This window comes from Ostrinia furnacalis, unplaced genomic scaffold, assembly GCF_004193835.3.
Source record: "Ostrinia furnacalis isolate ACB-3 unplaced genomic scaffold, ASM419383v2 OfSCF0436, whole genome shotgun sequence".
Taxonomy (NCBI): Eukaryota; Metazoa; Arthropoda; class Insecta; order Lepidoptera; family Crambidae; genus Ostrinia; species Ostrinia furnacalis.
In genome coordinates, this window is record NW_021130675.1 from 96,192 (window position 1) to 115,268 (window position 19,077).

The window sequence follows — 19,077 nt, forward strand, 5'->3', positions numbered from 1 at the left end:
TTGATGTTAGGAATAAATGAAACAAATATATTGTGTAATAATTGATCTATTAACAATAATTTATTACAAGTAATAAAACGCACACTCTTATTGACAACTCCAAACACTCGTGCGCTCACATTTCTCTACAAGTAAAACTATAATATTTACATTGGTATCGTATGTTCTCACTCGCCTCTTATTGCATGTATGACGTAACTTATCTTACTGATCGTTAATGGTTCACAAGGTACATCTATCGACAGCAAATCAAACTATTTTTGTTGGAAAATAAACCTTATTACATCACACATAAGATGTCACGTAGCTTGATGTGCTGTCGCCTGTACATTCGTGGCAACGCCCACGGAATTCACCAACAAACTAAATTATTAAGGCCAAACTATCCGACTCTAGCAGAAAACGACTTGTATCTACGAATGTAAGTTAGAAGTATTTAATACATTTATCTACTTCTCTTAAGTAGTAAACCTAGTTATCAATCACCTCATTGGAGCCTAGGTCTATAAACCTTAAAGATTAGAGATCAGCCACCAAAAAATGGCACTTTTTCACGACGAGCATGAAACTTCACTCAACACACACACCATTGTAAAATTTGCACAAAACATAACTTTTTCTTCTGTCATAATATGTGTCAGAGCCACCATAGCCCTCAGCCCCCCTAGACAAAACGCACTTTTTGATCGAATCGAAAATCGAATCCGTCAAAACTCCATACAAAAAAGGGGCTTTTCGACCACTTTCTCGACTGGTTTGCGATTATAATTTGCACTTTGTCTAGACCCACTGACATGGTTCTACTGAAATGACACATAGTCACTCCTACCCTCAGAAGTACGTTTTTTGTACTCGGATTGATCCACTTTCCTTCCAAAAAATATATGACGAAAAAGGGGATTTTCATTCAAAGGTCCAATATCATCGATGAATAAATTAAACGAACACTTATTTCTAGAAGCCATTGCAATGTCTTGTAAGATCGTTATGGGATCGGTCAACGGCAAAGGAAAGCAAATAACTAATAATAGATTGAGCAAGACTGTAAAACCCCACACTTATTTAAACAAAAATTAAATTTATTATCATTATAATTATTTTATTTAAGGATAGTACACAGCACAATATCAATCTGTATCTAATAACAACTTTTCATGAAACTGTTATTTATTTTATTGTTATCTGTTATGAATAATCGGTTTCTACGTTATAAACGAAATAACCCGATATTTATCTATAGTAGGTACTGTAGTGGAATGATGACATCTCTTGTAAAGACGACTTAATAAAAATAATAATATCAATACTAGTCGTTTCCTGCATACAGAGTTACCTTACGCTATACTGAGTACTTGACTACGAATATGGCTGAATCGCCTCGATTCAAAAATGTGGACTCGTCCCATAAAACTATTAACATTCAACCTTAACAGTTACGCTGGAGGGTATCCTTTGCTTTACCCGGTACGCCTACATCAGGGCTACTCCGAAAACTCTGTTACGTAGTTTTGGGTATATCTGTCACCGTCGCTCTAGCTGTGCGTGAGAAGGATGGCAACATTCGAAATTTCGCATAACGTTTTTCGGAGTAACCCCGCTTATTTGTCTTGTGGACGCAATGTCTTGAGTTTGATACTGAGCAATCTGTCTCTTTTGCTGCGTGGATCTAGTGTTCCCGTGACTGTAAAACGAACGGCTTTGCCGGCGGACCTAAACAAAAATAAAAGGAATATTACCAACGATTTTCGTCAACATCAGATAATTTGCAATTTTGTAAATTAGTATCATTTCAAAAACAAGTAAAAAAGTTGCAACCGACAAATTAATTAATATAACTCATCATCGCAAAAAAGAGAACTAACATATAACTTTTTTATTTGCATGTTCTTTTGACCGGGTTGCACCGACCGTGATCTCAAGCTATTCTAGAATGGAACGATCTCTGTAAGAAGTTATTTCACCTAAATCTAACTCAATATTTTATACATTATCTATTTTTGTCATCATATACTACACGAACAGAGTCACTATTCTTTACAATAGTCCAACTTCCCAAGCCAAGGTTTTATACTCGCGCCATATCACGCGGAAATTCCGTCGCGGAAAATGTGCAATGAAATGCCAATACATTTCAATCAATTACAATTTGCCAAATTGTTTCTGCAAATACGTCATCAGACAATACGCGGAAGGTCGTTGAAGCAACTCTATTGATAGGTCTAGCGGTTAAAACCATAGCATAACTGAGTCAATGCCATGGGCGTAGCCAGACTTGGGCTCAGGGTGGGGCAACAGTCTAAAATAATAAGTAACTATCAAACTATGCCGCGGTCTTACCCCGGCTAATTTTTTCATACAAAAAGGTAAGGCACCCTTTTTTGCGATTGGAAAATGCACTGAATTGCATACTCAACTGAATGGCCAATGGCTTATGTGGGGCTCTCCCTGCCAGAAGGGTAAGTGCCCCACCCTGCCCCACCGTGGCTACGCCTCAATGCCTGAGGGATGGGAATGGGAGTGGATAGGATGGGAGCAGCACGGGAGGTGACACTGACATAATATTTTGACGTGACAGATCATACAAATCTGAAGGAGATTTGACGTCTCGCTGACGTTGGATGTCACAAAAAAACTCCCGGGCCGATCCTATACCTCGAGGTGACTCAGTTAACTTGAGTTAAGCGCCAGATGACCTATAGATATACACTTAGGCCCAGCTAAGGTACTTTCATTTAGTGTCGGCGCAAATGGGCCACTGACCACAGCTGTCGCGCGATACCGAAACATTTCTAAGAGTGTCAGAAACGAGCGACAGCCACCGCTATGTCTGGAAGCCGCCACATTTTATAACCCGCTCGTTGCTAAATATTCGGAATAGGTATTTGGATTAGGTGGATTAGGTAAATCAGTACCTAATCCACATATTTTAATCCAACCCATCTCTAGCGAGGGGGTGGTGCAGTGCGACAGTGGCGGGTGTCCACGTTTTGTGTGGCACGTAGTGACCACTAGTGGCGAGTCGCGGACACTAGTAGCGAGTGGCCGCCACATGCAGTGTTGCCAGAAGGTTACTTTTGTAACCTTTTAGGTTACTTTTGAACTGCTGTGGTTACTTTTAGGTTACACTAATGAAAAGGTTACTTTTAGGTGATTTTTCAGAAATTGTAGAATTAACTTTACAGGTTATTCAGTAAAAAATATTAATAGTGACAATTTAAAAATTATGTCATAAAGTGCATTTAAACTTGAATTTGATTTATTATTTGTTAAAAAAAATGAGTTTTAGCGAATGTTTTTCGATAATAAAACGCAAATCCATGAAACGTTTTTATACGACTGGTCACTTTTCGAATTTAGATGATCAATTGTACCTATTCATTTTCCATACATGAACAACCTTACACAATCATCGCTCCGCAACCCGTATGAAGGTTACTTTTTATTCAAAAAGGTTACTTTTTTATATTTCTAGTAATTTCTGACTAGACCCGACTGGCAACACTGGCCACATGTGCAGCGCGTCTATACAAAATACGTCAAAAAGTGTGTTAAGTCGCCGTCGCTGGCCACCGGTGGCTGTCGGTAGCCCATTTGCGCCGAGCCTTAGTTTTGTCAGGCCCTAACCTAACGTCTGCCATCTCGTGTAGTTTATCTGCAAGTCCTAAGATTACACGTCAGTCCGTCACTCACCAGGGGCCGCTGTGGTGGTGCTGGTAGACGAGGATGTGGTGCTGCTCGTGGTAGACGTGGCTGCAGTGGTAGGAGCTGCTGTGCTTGTGGGCTTCTGGAATTGACAAAGATACATACACAGTTAGTTGTATATTTTCGAAGATGGGATTGATCAATCATGAGCGGTATTTATAAGTCAATTGTGAAGCGATGCTCTCTTTGAATCTACAACTAGATACACTCAAGAACAGAACGACTTTGTGTCACACACAGAAGTGGTTCAAGAGAAACTCTCGACTTCGGAACTCTCGGAATCGTTGGTTAAATGGTTTTATCCACGCAATTCAATAGGGTAGTAGACCAATCGACACTTCTCATGAGCTGTCAAAGTCACGCACCTCCTTTAGATTTTGTATGGAAATGGGGACCATGACGATCGTCGCGTACTTAGTTTACTGAAGTTATTGATTTCAAACCTACTAAAAATCGAAATACCCCCTTTGGATTTATGTTCAGGAGTGAACGTCCTGTGGCTGAAATGATGATGATGATGATGATGAAAAATCGAATTTTTCAAAGAAAACTAGGCAACTCCGTTTATTTTTAGTTCTCGGTGTCAACTACCCAATTTTATGCATGCGCATTCTTGTTCATACAAATTCGAAATCTAACTCAACAAGATAGAGTTTGAAACTCACATTAATCAGCTCTATCCTCGTCTCCAAAGCCTCCACCTTGCCCACAAGGGTGGTGTTTAGACTCGCGACCTGTTCCTTCAGCTCGCCGTCTCTCTTGCCGTTGTCCGTCACATTGGCAATAGTTTCATTGGCCCTGACTTCCAGCGTGTGAAGCATTGTCTTGACCTCGTCGACACCAGAGACAGCTGTCGTCGCTTGCTTACGCGCTTGGTTTAGGGACTCTTCGAAACCACTTATCTGTGAATAAACAAGAGTAAAGATCAGCGGTAAGCTGGTTTAGAAAAAAATTATAAAACAAATGAAGACCAAGAGGATAGTCAGGAACTCTCTTAATCTATCGATTCGCATTCGAAGTCCACCTTTATTCACAAACTGGCTTATTCATATGGTGCGTCCACATTGGGCGAATATGCTCGCGCGGCAATCTCGACATCTTGCTCACTCAAGAGCAGGGTGAGCAGGATGTCGAGTTTGCCGCGCGAGCATATTCGCCCAGTGTGGACGCACCAATAGAGAAATATGCACACACGTAATGAGGTTGGTAACAGTGTTGGCAAAAAGTTAATCTGATTAATGATTAAAAATTAATGATTAAAATCATAATCAAATTTTTTTGATTATGATTAGTTAATCATTAATCAAAAATTTTGATTAAGATTAATTAATCATAATCATTAATCGTTAATTTGATTATTTGATTAACTATCTACTATTTTCATAAGAAAAGGGTTGGGAGTGTATGAAAAGGTACCCGCGACTTATAAAATATCTAGCAAAGGGGGGATCTGAAGTTGTACTGTCGTTTTCCCAAAAAACTGCGTCAATTTTCACTACTCAAAACACTTATCGCACTAGTTTTGTTTCTCACAATTCCTTCTATTCTTCCGGTATCCTCCAGCAAAATTGGGTCAGGATAGAAGTTAAGCGGGCTGGCTGACGATAGGGGTTTTGCGTGTTGGGGAGGTGCAGGAGACTTCGTACCAGAAGTTTCGGGGGGAGGCCCACGCGTGGGCAATTCAATAGAAGGGTGGGGTTGCTAAGCTAGGAGGTTTTGCGTGTTGGGGAGGTGCAGGAGACTTCGTACCAGAAGTTTCAGGGGAGGCTAGGCGTGGGGGGCAGGTGGTGGGAGTGTGGGGTTGCAAGTAAGTGCTGGAACGGTAGGGGAAGTGGACTGATATCCTCCTACGGGAGGTCGGAAGACTGCACCGGAGTTTCAGCGAGGGAAGGGGGCGGGGGGCAGTCTAGGTTACCTTAATATTTATCTAGGTATGACCTGTCATAGAATTGTAGCCTAAAACCAAACATCTAATATTAGAATTCAATGTTTTAACATTGTTTTTGATAGAACATTTAAGAAGTTAAACAAGTTAATCAAATTAATGATTATTGATTAATGATTAACAAATTAATCATGATTATGATTACTTTTTTAATCATGATTATTTTAATCAGGATTAATTTAATCATGATTAAAATTAATCAAATTAATTAATTGATTAAAAAATTAATTGATTAGTGCCAACACTGGTTGGTAATAAAAAATGATTTCACTTTCAGGTGGTTCGATATCTTTTCTTAAAGGTTACTTAAACCCTTGTTTTGTCTCCGCTCTGGAGTCATCCACTTTGCAGTGGAGTGCAGACGAACCTTTACTTCGAACTCCTCCTATGTTCTCCTGATTAATATCGGTCCAATGACTTTCGCCCGGGACTTGATCGCCACTGGTTGGGTTTTTATTGGCGGTCAAGCTGTAGATCCTGGCTACACAGGAGTTACAGCGGTAGAAACGAGAGGTGGGAATAGTCTTATTACAGATATTAATCAAGATATACATGAATAATCACTGACCTGGGACCCGAAGTAAGCGACAGTGCGTTGCAGGTCAGCCAGCCTCCTTGGCGTGTCTGCCAGCATTGGTTCTGCTGCCAACTTCTCTGACACCTTGGACACCTCCTCCGCCGCCTTGTCCACTCTCTTGGTCAGCTCCTGGTACTCGTACTCTAACTTAGTCAACCTTATGCTAAGATCGCTGGCATTGGCCTGCAGCTCTTTTGCCGCCGAGTGGCAGCTCTGTAGCGCGTCACCTACACTGACGCTGCTTGTTGTTACTGCGGACAAAAATGGTACTATTGACTAAAGTGTTATGGTTTCTTTTTCTAATTAAATAGCTCAACCTTATCCATCAATAGGGATGTTTCCTGGGTAAAAAAGCAAGAGTTTTAATTAGTCCGTCAGTTAGTCTATCAAAAACTACTCGACATATTTTTCACTTTTTAAAACTAATGAAAATGTAAAGAGATAAAGGGTGCCAAAGTTCTAAAGAAAATGCCCGTGACGTCAGTGAGTGCGTAAAAGTGCAGCACTTTGTGACGTTGCGCGGAACTTCAACGCACTATAACTTTGTAATTATTTATTTTTTTGATTGACAATTCAAAATATACCTGTCCAATATTTTTTATATTAAAATTGACGGACTGAAATATTTTTTTTAGGAAACTAGCCTATTGCAAAATCAAGGTTACAGTACAAATAAGGTAATTAGGTACCTAATAAATATTTTAGATTTAATTTGTTTATTATAACTCAACCATTAAAAATTAACCACTCGGGTTATTCTCGGTAGATTCGGGTAATCGGGTTATTCCCAAAGGTCCACGACTCTGATACTCGAATGTAAAGTTTAAAATCAAATGTAGACTTTATTACATTTTAGTTTCAGATGTATTCTAGAATGACTACCTACTTATCATAGCTGTTGTCATTTACCTACATAGATAATAATGGAAAATAAACACAGGTTTTCTCCGAAAGCGTTTTTCGTGTTAACTTGTCTTAAATTCACAACAGGTTTTTTAACCACAGTGGCAGGAAGCCAAGACATTCGCCTTGAACTTTGAATACAATGATAAAGACTGACAGAACTTATCACGATTCTAGCAAATGGTTCTGACGACAAACCCATCGAATAACTTTCGATTACAAATTATTTATTTTATCATATCGACTCTATAACAATAAGAAACGTAATTTCACTTACAAGGCGACGTTATGGAGTCTCATTTGAGAACAATGGAAAATCCAGTCACTGCGTAGGTGTAATAATTTATTGTTACGACATCGTATGATTGTCAGTAAGAATAATTTGAACTTTATCGCGGTAGACATAAGTAAAAGCTTATCTTGTAGGTTCCTGTCAGTCCCAGATGGTTCGCAAAACATCCCACGCTACGAAATAGCTTGTCATCCTCAAGTACAAGTATACAGGGTGTTAGGTAAATTGGTATATGAGCCGACACTAGCCCATGTTAACATGGGCATATAAATGGTGAAGTCAGAAAATTGATATCTTCATTTTAATTATTTAAATTTTCATACAAATCGGGTTTTATAAAATTTATTTTGTATGAAAATTAAAAAAATAAAATGATGATATCAAATTTCTGACTTCGCCATACCATTTATATGCCCATGTTAACATGGGCTAGTGTCGGCTCATATACCCATTTACCTAACACCCTGTATAGAATGTCTTGACAAAACTTTGTATTGTTTTGGTATTCCCGTATGCTTACTTATGTTATCACCAATAATAAGCATAACTGGAAATACCAAAACTTGAGTAACTTTATTCAACATTTAATGAAAAATAGGAGTTAATAAACATCTTTTAGATACCTAAACCAGGCCTGTTCATCTCCGCGAGTTTACATCGAAAACAAAACACGCACGATGGCCCACCTACAGGATACTATTCGACAAGGCCTCACATACGAGCGAACATTGACTCACGCACGCGTATTCTTGTGTATGATGGAAGAAAATAAAGAAAATGGTGTACTAAATACTGTGCAGTATTTAACTGCCTAAATAATAATAAAAACACAGAATGTACTTTTTTAGTTGCCTCAAGACACTGAGAGGTAAATAAGTAGTTAATATTATTCATGATAATTCATGCTAAATCATATATTTCCTCCGCCATTTTCCGCAGTTTGGCACCTCACGTCACATCATTTTACCGAAGTCAGCCCTATAGCTTCGGCGCCGTGCCGATCACTGACGTTTGTCAACAAAATGGTGCTTGACTCTTGAGACAGGCTAAATTACACCATATTGTTAATGACATTGAGCATACATTTTTTTAAATACCTTCGCGAAGTAAAACTTCTGTACGTAGTACTTATTACTATTCTGTGCCTAAACTACCACCAACCGGCCATTGTGGAAATCATTGGGGGAGGCCTATGTTCCGCAGTGGACGTTCTATGGCTGAAATGATGATGATGAGATACGTAATCCATTTTTGCTAAAAGGAACTGTTGCCACCTTTTGAGATTACATCAAATTATACAACTACTGTCCCTCGTTATCTGTAACTTAGCAAACGCGAAGCTACGAGTAATTGGCGTGAACAATGAACATAGTAATACTTTCCTAAGAAGAATCGAATATTGCACCAGCTTTATTGGAGCGATATGTAAGTAACGCAAGATCATGCCACTGCCGAATATATTTACGGTATTAATAACCGTCAAGGTTAAAATAATTGACATACATTTCAATTAGAGACAACCTCCAAAGAACTATGAATGTAAACAGTAAAGTATCAAGTATGGCATCTATAAAATGCTTTTAACAAGGATAAACGAAGGACAGACTGCACGCCAAAGTTTAATGCCTCAGCGTGAATGGCATGTAAATAAAATAATTAGCGTAGCTGTCAAAACGAACCTCTGTCCATTTCCATGCGGAGGGACACGATCTGTCTCCGGACATCAACGAAGAGCCAAAGTACTGTTGCGGCTGAGACGACGCATACGCAGAGAGCAAGCCCCGCCGCAAGCCGGACGAAGGGCCTGGTGCGGCGCCGGCGCGTGGTCCTTCTACCCCACGGCTCCCCCTCATCACTGGAGGCAGAGAGCAACCTCCCCCCGCGGGAGACTCCCCCTCCGACCAAAGCGTCAAGCTCCCTCCGTTTCCGCATCTTCTTTCCCACTCGGAGCGGCACTGCCGCGTGCACCGCGCTCTCCATGCCGCACCAGCTCGCTACCGCAATCGCATCCGCGCCGCACTATCCACCACCTTCTCACACACTTTCACTTTACTCCTGCCCTGACTTTTGACACGCGTGCGCACTTCGCAGAGTCCACGACACTAGTGAGCTATGTAAATAAAAAATCACGGTCAACTGCAAGTCTACGTCTTAATTGTAGGTTAATGCCACCAACTTGATACACGACACAAGTGTAGGTGTACATTATATTAATCGCGACTAATGTCTGCCTGTGCTTCTTGGCGATACGTGCGTTTATGGCTTAGTTATTATGGTGATTAAACAAAATACTTATTTCCTGAGTTTGCGTGTCCGATATCGCAAATGGAAACAGCAATTTACGATATCTTCTATCGGGATATCAGTGAGGATGAATAAAACAATTTAGCAACGTGTTTATTATTGTTTTGGTCTAGAAATGTCTACGAAACTGCACAATCATTAACAGAATAATTTAAGGTTCTTTAAGTACTATCATGGGTAACTTAAACACGGTAGAGCAATGATAATTTCCCCTTTTGATCTGAATAACATGGCACAACATGAAGTTGATGGCGTACCTAATTGTTTCAGGCTTGGTTGCACTTTCTTTTATTTTCACAAAATACAGACAGATTCTTCGTCTAACATCGACCAAATTAAAAAGTCATTAAAACTGACGTTTGATAACGTCAACTTGAACTAGACCTTGAAGAGAACAGCAACATTTGGCGTACGTGACAGAATTTTAACGAGTTTAATTAAGACAAATGACGTTATGATTAAATATATTTCATTTGATTATGAATCACCATATTCGGAACTCTAATGCTTTACAGAAAAAGGTTATTTAAGCTCGTCATTCACCTCGTGACTTCTAATAGATAGGAAACGTAAAATGTTAAGTAAGGTCATTTACTGATTGACTTTTGTTTTGTTGCTAAACTTGAAAGCCTTGATCTTGGAACTTGGCACAGTTAGTGTCCGCTAAGTTCTAATTTGGCTCATATCAGTTTAATCCTAGTAAGAAATCTTCACAGAAAGTACTCTTGCTTTCCTTAGCTCTCTTGCAGCTTTTTAGCGAATTATACTTTAAGGCTGAGTTGTACCACCTTATTTTACCCGTGACTTTAACCTGTGTTATTTGTATGGAGTTTGACAGACTTTTGACGTTTGTTAAAGTTAAAGTAAGATGGTGAAACCCAGCCATAGATTCACTTTTTAATGCTCGAAAATTTCAGAAGAATAAACTACAACACTCGATCAGAAGAACAAACTCTACAAACTTAAATACCGGTTGCAGACCAAGAGCTAAGCTAAGTTAGTTTCGTTTAGCTCGCATAGCTGACGCAGTTTCCCATAGTCGTGTGTAGACTGAAAACTATGCCAATTCTATGGGAAACTGTCAGACACAAGTCCTACGTGCTTTTACCTTGTAGAGCACTTTATCCTTATGGATTAAGACATGATTATACTTGGCAATGGTCAATCAGGAAACATGGCTGACCTAGCCGAGCCAGTTGCCAATATGGAAGAGGTCGAGTCCTAACATTTTATCACTCGATGCATTTGCATTTTGCTAGTGTTTTGCATGTAAAGTATTGTTATACAATGTAAATAAGCAAACTTCTTTGTTGCTACGAAACAACAGATGCAATTTCACAGAACAAAGTCGCGTTCAATTTTGTCGTTTTAAATATCGCTCGTGTATGCAACTTTGATATGCTGAAAGAGCGTGGAAGATCGATTTTCCATACGGAACAAGCGAAGTAAGTTAGCAGAATTTAATTTGTTTGAAGACTATTAAAATCACAACCTGGTTGGATAGTTTATAGTTACATTCTGTCAAACAAACAAAAGGTCCTAGGTTCAGTGACAAAGTGGGGCATACAAATTGGAAAATCAAAATGGGATGGTTTGGTTAGTTATAGTCTAAAAACAAATGATTCATTCCTAAAGAGCACAATAAGTCGTGGATTTATTTTAACCAGGTCAGATGCTTAAAAAAGCTCGCGATATCTGCCATTTAGTTAAATTACAAAGTCTTGAAAGTTTGAAAGCCTACACAGCTGCCAAGTTTAAAGTAATTTAAATTCGTCCATGAAAGTTTTATAACAAGTACAATTACAGCTATTGTACAGCCTTGAAATTATTTATTTATAACGCTATAAAATCAATAAGCTTTTTTTATAGGAAGTCCGAGGTGTGTAATCATACGTACCTACTTTACAATTTACATTACATCGAGGAACTTAAAGAAATACAGAGCGAGCGGAAGGTCAACTAGCGTCCGATACTTAATGATTTTCCATAAACTCGACAAGGCCAGAGCCATAATTAAGTACCATTAAATGTGAATATGGGCTATTAAAAAGTAAGGAATGTCTCTTTTCGAATGTTAAAATGTATCAAACATACGAAAAATAAGAAACATTCTTTGGATTATTTCTACAATACGGTTCGAGTATGCGTCAAATTAATTTGCCTATTAAAATAAATAAATTAACCTGAAATGCCATGACTGAAAGAAATAACACAATCCCATTCCCATCCCAAAATAATTACATAGAACAATAACTACGTGGATTTTAGTGAAGTTAGCGGGAATGCGGGATTATAGAAAAAAGGATTGATTATTTTGAATTGTTAATTCTGTGTTAGCGAAAAATTAAAGTTCACTTTAAACAGTTATTAACAAACTGGAGTTTTAACCATGTTACCAGATCTACAACGTACCTACTAAACAAATCGCCGACCTCGTTAGTGATTGGTCAAGCATTATCTCAATATAGGTAGTCTAGAAATTATGTTTTTCATGTTGCGCCTTATGTATTTTGCAGCCATGGGGGACCATAACTAAAACGTCTTTGTCTCTCCCATAAAATAATGTAGAGTAACGCTGATCCAGCGACATGACTCTTACATTAATTATTTATCACTTTTATCGATGTAAAATCCATTAACTATTCAACCCGCCTATATCACCTTTAACAACGCCTTTAACCAACTTAATAGGCACCAAAATAAACCTTATGATCACCAAGAAGCACAAGTCACACAGGGCACAATACCGAAAACTGCTCTACCCGTTTGACGTTACGTCAATGTACCGTAAAGTGTTGTTGTACGATACGACCCCGGTACGTATCGACCTAAGCCTGAATGAAAAGTGCGCATGCGTGCAAGCCAGACAAGTCAGGATATCTAAATAGAGTATTTTTCATCTCATAAAGTGTTTTATACACTCGAGAGCAATGTATTTGCGCACTGACTGGTTGAAAAAACGACTGGCATTTGTTTTAGTTACTGCTGAATAAAAAAGTAGTTTTCTGGGTTTAACATTTTGGTTAGTACCTATTTGTAAAACCCTTTGATTCATCACAAAAATACGAATGTTACGTATTTTATCAGCTCGGCTTTTACATTATTTTATTAAAAACGTACAATAATCAACGTCATAGGTACGTTCAACAACATCCAAGTATTGATAAGGCAGCGAGATTAATGTTTTGATTATCATAATTACACTGAATTTATTAATACAAAGCTGCATAAAAACTCGGGCTGATTTATCCCGCGTAATCTCCTTTATTAATACAGTAAAACGCGACATTTTCTGATCATCACTTGCCATAGAAAACACGAGCGAGGAACACGGATGTCACATGACGTAAAATACACAGTTAAAATTCAAATCACGGAATGGTGTCCAGAAAAGAGAAACCCGAAAACAAGGGTCCCTTAGGGCGGTAAGGACTGAAATAGCTGTAACGTCATCACGTCAAGCAGGCGCGGCGGCGCATGCGTTCTAGAGCCGCGTGAGATACTTTATCTTGGAAGATAAACTGGGGAGATAAGGTTGATTTTAGTTAAGTGGTTATTAATACCCTAAATCGAACACATAGCGAACGCTAAAGGTCAAACCATGTTGGAAGAACGGCGCTGGAATCAAGTGGAATTTCAACTTAGAATTTATTAAAGCAACGTATTATTCCAAAGTAACATAAATACTCCACCAACTCGTAACCAAATTACGTCCACTGCTGGACAAAGAAGGGATCGATGAGGGCACCAGAGCGCGCGGCAGGTCGCCCATGCGCTGGACTGATCAGCAGGTCAAAACTGCACTCAAGTCTCAATGGTTCACTCCACGAGTGCAAAAGGCTGCAGAACGGGAGGAATGGTGACGGATAGTGAGGCTTGCCACCGGACCGGGTGTGACGATCACGACCACTCTGGCAAGAGTGTAGCGACGAAGAATAAGATGCTGGACAAAGGTCTCCCCTAACGATTTCCACAACGAACGGTCGGTCCACCTAGTGGGGGGCCTGCCCACACTACTACTAACATTATACTAGAAAGAGATAAATCCTATACAAATTCTCTTCTTCATTCGCTAATGTGGAGCGCTCTCATTAGCATACCATTAGCAACAGTTTAGACTTTAGCAAAAATACGTTAATTCTCGCTGCAGTATGTGACAACAAGACGAGCGTATGTAATTTCAGTTAGTCACGTCACGCTCCACTCATGAACGCAACCGCAACGGTTTATAGAGCGTAATTGATACTAAATTGAGATGCATCAAGTGATTTAACCGTGCTCCTATTTACTGAAGCAAAGCCATAAAAGGATGAACGGTATTTTGGGAAAATCTTTCTTGTTGATGTAAACGTGATTGAACAATGATTGCTGTTGTTTACTGATTACTGATACAGGAGCATCTTGGAAATTGTCATTTAAGACAGATTTAACGATCGTTTGTATGCTAATATTCTCTCTTAAGTTTAATGATGAGAAATGGGATGGTACGGTTTAAGGACGCATAACTAAATACTTCAAAAATAGTAGAATTATTCCTTAATCTAAGTTAGGTACTAAATTCGTAACGTAATTAATTTTAAGCACTTAATATGCAAGATCTCGTCGAACTGCACAATTTCACAAAACACTCGCCGTTACTCTACGACTTATAAAGTCACAGTAGAGCTTGAGGTGTTTTTTTTTGCATTTGTATACCAATTTCGATGCGAAATCCTATGTATTCCAATACGATTTGAGATAAAGTCGAATGCAAATTGAAATTCGGATGCTTTGAAAATATGCCTCCATCCTTAACGGACATGGAGGCCTGTACGTAGTATATAAAATACGTTGCTATAGCTTACTTCACAAGACTGTCGGTGAGTCATACTTATTGTTAATATTAATAATTGTAATCAACAAAGGACATAACAAGTGACAATAGTTGTTAATTGCTATGAATTATTTAATTGACCGTGAGCACTGGCGCCTATTAACCTTATACGATAGCGGTCACGTACACAAATCGCTTTCATATACAGGTTTTGAGAGCAAACAAACTAGTTTAAAAGGAATCGTTTAAATATCTAGAATTAAGGTGCGAAATCTTAATCTTCACGGATGAAGTCGAACGAGAACAAGATAAGCGATGTTGAAACTTATCTAAAGTAGAACAAGTGCTGTTTTTCAACATAGATGTATAGTCTGATGTAGCGAAGATTATACGTACAGGGCCTCAATTGATAACCAAGAAACCAAGGAGCTAAAGAAAGATCGAGATAGCTTATCATTACTTCAACTTTATCCTATTCTCTAGAAATAGAGACGATAGCGTGGCGCACTGAAACGCCGAGAGTGCAAAGGTTCCAGGTTCGATTCCCAGTTAGGTTTTTAGATGCATTGAATTTTGTCTTGACCCTCTCTCTGTCTTGTAACACAAACGTAATATCGACCATTCCCGTTAGTTCATGGTATATCTGTCAGCTCATCTGTGTTTCCATGACATGGAAATGAATCCTCCCAATTACGTTCGCCGAATTTATCGATCCGACTTCGGTATAAATAGAGTTCCCCAGAAATAAGTAAACATACAGGTATGCAATCTAAGTGGACGATCTGAGGTCAGGTCGTCACGACAATCGGCAAATATCTGGTCTGACGTCAAGACGTGTTGGGTTGGGAGTGGTAGCGTGGGTGTGGTCACAATAAAAACAATAACATAGATAAACTGACTGATATGCCAAATGAACTAATGGGCATGGCCGAAATTACGTTTTGCCCAATAGGAGTCTCAATACAATATTATAATTTAATTGGGTCTAAATAAGAACTGGACCACAAAGAGGAATAATAGCCAATAGTTCATTTCAAATAAGTTCCTATGGCTTAAATAAACTACAGGGCTAAAAAGTTCTAGTCAAAGCTTCCTAGCTTAAAATATTACTTCAGCTACAGAGCTGTAAGTAATATTTTGAAGTACTTTCAAGTCAGGCATAGATTCAGGGCTATGATTGGTTCAGTTTGAATACTTTGATCAATTCACAAAACTAAAATTTCTAAAAATATTACAGGTTTAAAAAATACTAGACTGTTTCATACTTTTCTGATAGGGAAATACTTATGTAACCATTCTACACATTTAGTGTTGCAACAGTAATGTAACAACTAAAACTAATTACAGTTTAACCATTAGTACAAAGCATGAAGTATGCCTTATCAGAAACCAAGGTATGTGACACATACCACAGTAATTACAAATATTTCAACATTTGTATTGCTACAACTGTGATTTAATATGGTGCACTTTTTATGTCACATACTGCATTACATAGATTAAGCCCATGAATGCTTGTGATATACATTAAATCTTCTGTAGCATGAGAAAACAAAAATGTAGTAGCTGGGAAAATGCTGTTTCTCTAAGGAATTTCTATAGAAATGATTTATGTTATTAAAATTTTCTAGCGAATAGTCTCTTCTCAAACTAAATTTTAAAAACACAACTCGAAAAAATCTGCCTTAGGCAGTTTGATTTTTTCAAGTTGTTAATTTAAAATCTATAGTCAGATTTGCTGTTGACTGTACCAACAGATTAATATTCAACACTTACCTTTGGCAACTTCTCTGCTCATAACAGTAACTTGGTCGTAGAGAGCAGCGCATATCCACGTGAGCATGAGCAGCCACAGGATGAGAGTGCCCCGGAGCGCCCATTGTAACGCACATCTTACTTCCGCTCCGATATTTGGTTCGGGAGCTTTTGGGGCTGAGCCTCTATTTCGCTCCTTTCTGAAAATATTAAATTAAGCTTAAAAACATTATCTTTATGCTTTCAGTTTCAAACAATTGTTATCATGAAAAATTTTAAAATTTTGTATAGTATTCTTAAAATGAGGGTGGAATTGAAAGTAATTGAACACAAATAAAGTTTTAAAAATTTCAACATACCTGCTGATTTTCTTTTTACGACTTGGAATAATTTCTAAATGCAAATCTTCGGATTCTTCGTCGCTAGACAAATCCAATAAGCGAAAGTTTTCCTTGTGGTCTTTCAAAGAAAGAGACATTTTGGTTCATACAAAACATGCTACAAGCAACTCACAAACAATCGTACGGATGTACACTTTGACTTATTAATCGCTTTAGTTAACAACACGTTTTTATACGACGTACAAAGATCGAGAGAATGGAAAGCGTTTGGATTGATTGATATGGTATGTTTAAGGTTAGAAAATCTTAAAAGAGACTATTGTTTAGACAAAAGCAGTACTAAAGTACAGTAGTTTCGCCAGTTTTAACAATAACTGAAATAATCATTTATCAATAAAGAGGTATTTTAGTGCAAAATTACACAATCAAAAACACACAATAACTAGACGTCAATGTCAATTAAATTAAGTCACTGTCATGTGGTCATAGTGAAATTCAGTCGGGGGCGTTTGGCCGAAAATAGAATTAGAGATAAGAAAAATGGCGTTCGTTTAGCAGTTTAAAAAAAATTATGGAAAATGGAAAACATCACTTTCGAAGTTAGGAAACATGTTTTTTTTTGCAGTTGCCAGTGTGATCGCCATTTTTGCTTACTATTTCTGACAAATTCTATTTTCGGCCAAACGCCCCCAATGTGTGACCACAAAAATCCTCAGAATCATCATAGTTTCTACTATAAAAGAGTAAAAAACACTTTTAACACTACTAAAGTTAGCAAACGCGCCGAAAACTGCCGTAGCAATCGCCATTTTGTTTATAAGCATTTTTTCCGTCACACGCCCCCATCCGTGCCCCCATTGTCGAAGCAAGCCCAGTGTCAGTGTATGTCCAATGGACTAACGTTACGCGTTGCTACTTCAGTCAGAGGTCATTCGCGCCGGTGTTGAGTCGTGTTTTTGAAAAATTAAAAATGACAAATTGTGCGATTTCCAACTGCAAAAACCATTCTAGGGTAGCCAATAAAGGTATTACCTATCATCGGTAAGTAATTTTGTTGCTCTAATAACTTTAATTTGCATATTTTAAAATTAATACATAAGTCTTTCAAGCTATAGTACCAGATAACCTAACTTTTGTAATGGACCATCACTGAGAGATTTCTTTGTTTTTTTGAGTCGATACCGTACACATTTAACCATATAACTCTATGCATTTAATACATACCGTAGGTCAATACGCAATGTAACATCAAATTAATACAAACGAAAGAAAAAGCCATTTAGGATCAAGGATAAAAAAATGCGTTTTGGACATTTTTCTGTCAAAATCAGAAGATGTTACTAGTGATGTGACGTTGATATTTTAAAATCGATTTGTTACTCACATAGAGTATCTAAGGAAACTAGATGTTTTGTCCTCTGTTAGACATAGGCCTTCTCTCCTAAGTATTTTCAATAGAACCGATCTTATAGCCGCTTTAAATATCGGACCGCATCCTAGTCATCGTCGTTTTTTCATGTGGGTCGGACGTCCTGTGCTGTACCTGTGTGTGAACTGCTTTATCAATTAGGGTTTTGGTCCAAATGCTGCATGATTGGTTATTTTTGACATGACATTGACAGATATGTCAAAATCCATCAATCACGCAGCAGTCAGACCCCACATCCACGTCCCGCCATCTAGCGGATCTTTCATTCGCGAAAACCCTCATTAACTAGCGGCCGCCCGCGACTTCGTACGCGTGGATCACGTTTTACCCCCTTCATCTATCTTACGCGGTTTAGATTTATTCATACATATGTTTTTACCCGCTAACTCCCGTTCCCGTGGGAATTTTGCAATATCCTGTTGTAACTAAGCTTTAAGTTTACTAAGGTACCTGCATGCCGAATTTCAAGCGTCTAACTTAAGCGATTTAGATTTTTCATACAAAAGGATTTTCCCGCTAATTCCCGTTCTCGTGGGAATTTCGGAAATTCCTTTCTTAGTGCACCTCTACGGTACCTAAGCTACGTCCCTTCTAAATTTCAAGTGCCTACGTTTTGCCGTTTAGGCTGTGCGTTGATCTCAGGCGTTGATATGTCACTAAGTCAGTCAGTTTCTCCTTTTATATAGTTATTTAGAGAGATTATTTATTTTGGAATAAATAATACCTACGTTTTCTTTTTAGATTTCCCACAAATCCTATTGTTAAAGAAAAATGGATCAATGCCACGGGTAAAAAGAACTGGTTTCCTTCAAAATATAGTACAATTTGCTCTATACATTTTAAGAATGATGATTTCCTAGTAACCGAAAAGAGCAAAAGATTACATGAAACAGCATATCCGACAGTACATGTGCTGAGTTCGACAACTAATGGAGAAGTATGTGAATAGTGTTCTATGATAATGGCATGGTATTTTTTACTAACATTATTTTTTAAAGTACCTTTTTTAAAGTACA

General features: G+C 38.3%; 1 protein-coding gene across 2 annotated transcripts; it reads right to left on the reverse strand.

Moving 5' to 3' along the window:
- Positions 1–30: 30 nt before the first annotated feature.
- Positions 31–17,085, reverse strand: LOC114364846 (uncharacterized). 2 transcript variants are annotated; one of them, XM_028321181.1, is made up of 6 exons: positions 16,651–17,085; positions 16,313–16,491; positions 6,216–6,475; positions 4,368–4,604; positions 3,691–3,784; positions 31–1,710 (listed from the first exon to the last, which is right to left on the reverse strand). In XM_028321181.1, the coding sequence occupies exons 1-6, from the start codon at positions 16,767–16,769 to the stop codon at positions 1,667–1,669; spliced, it is 933 nt and encodes a 310-aa protein (XP_028176982.1). In that variant the 5' UTR covers positions 16,770–17,085; the 3' UTR covers positions 31–1,666. The 2 variants fall into 2 exon arrangements, with proteins under 2 accessions (XP_028176982.1, XP_028176974.1); XM_028321173.1 differs by lacking the exons at positions 16,313–16,491; positions 16,651–17,085 and adding an exon at positions 9,099–9,646.
- Positions 17,086–19,077: the final 1,992 nt, after the last annotated feature.

What these genes read in the sequence shown, in the direction of transcription:
- LOC114364846 (XM_028321173.1), bottom strand. Translation starts at nt 9,399, where the DNA reads ATGGAGAGCGCGGTGCACGCGGCAGTGCCGCTCCGAGTGGGAAAGAAG. An exon ending in TCGCTTACTTCGGGTCCCAG is followed by an intron (nt 4,605 to 6,215) that starts GTCAGTGATTAT and finishes GTTTATTCACAG; the next exon opens with ATAAGTGGTTTCGAAGAGTC. An exon ending in CGAGGATAGAGCTGATTAAT is followed by an intron (nt 3,785 to 4,367) that starts GTGAGTTTCAAA and finishes TGTCAATTCCAG; the next exon opens with AAGCCCACAAGCACAGCAGC.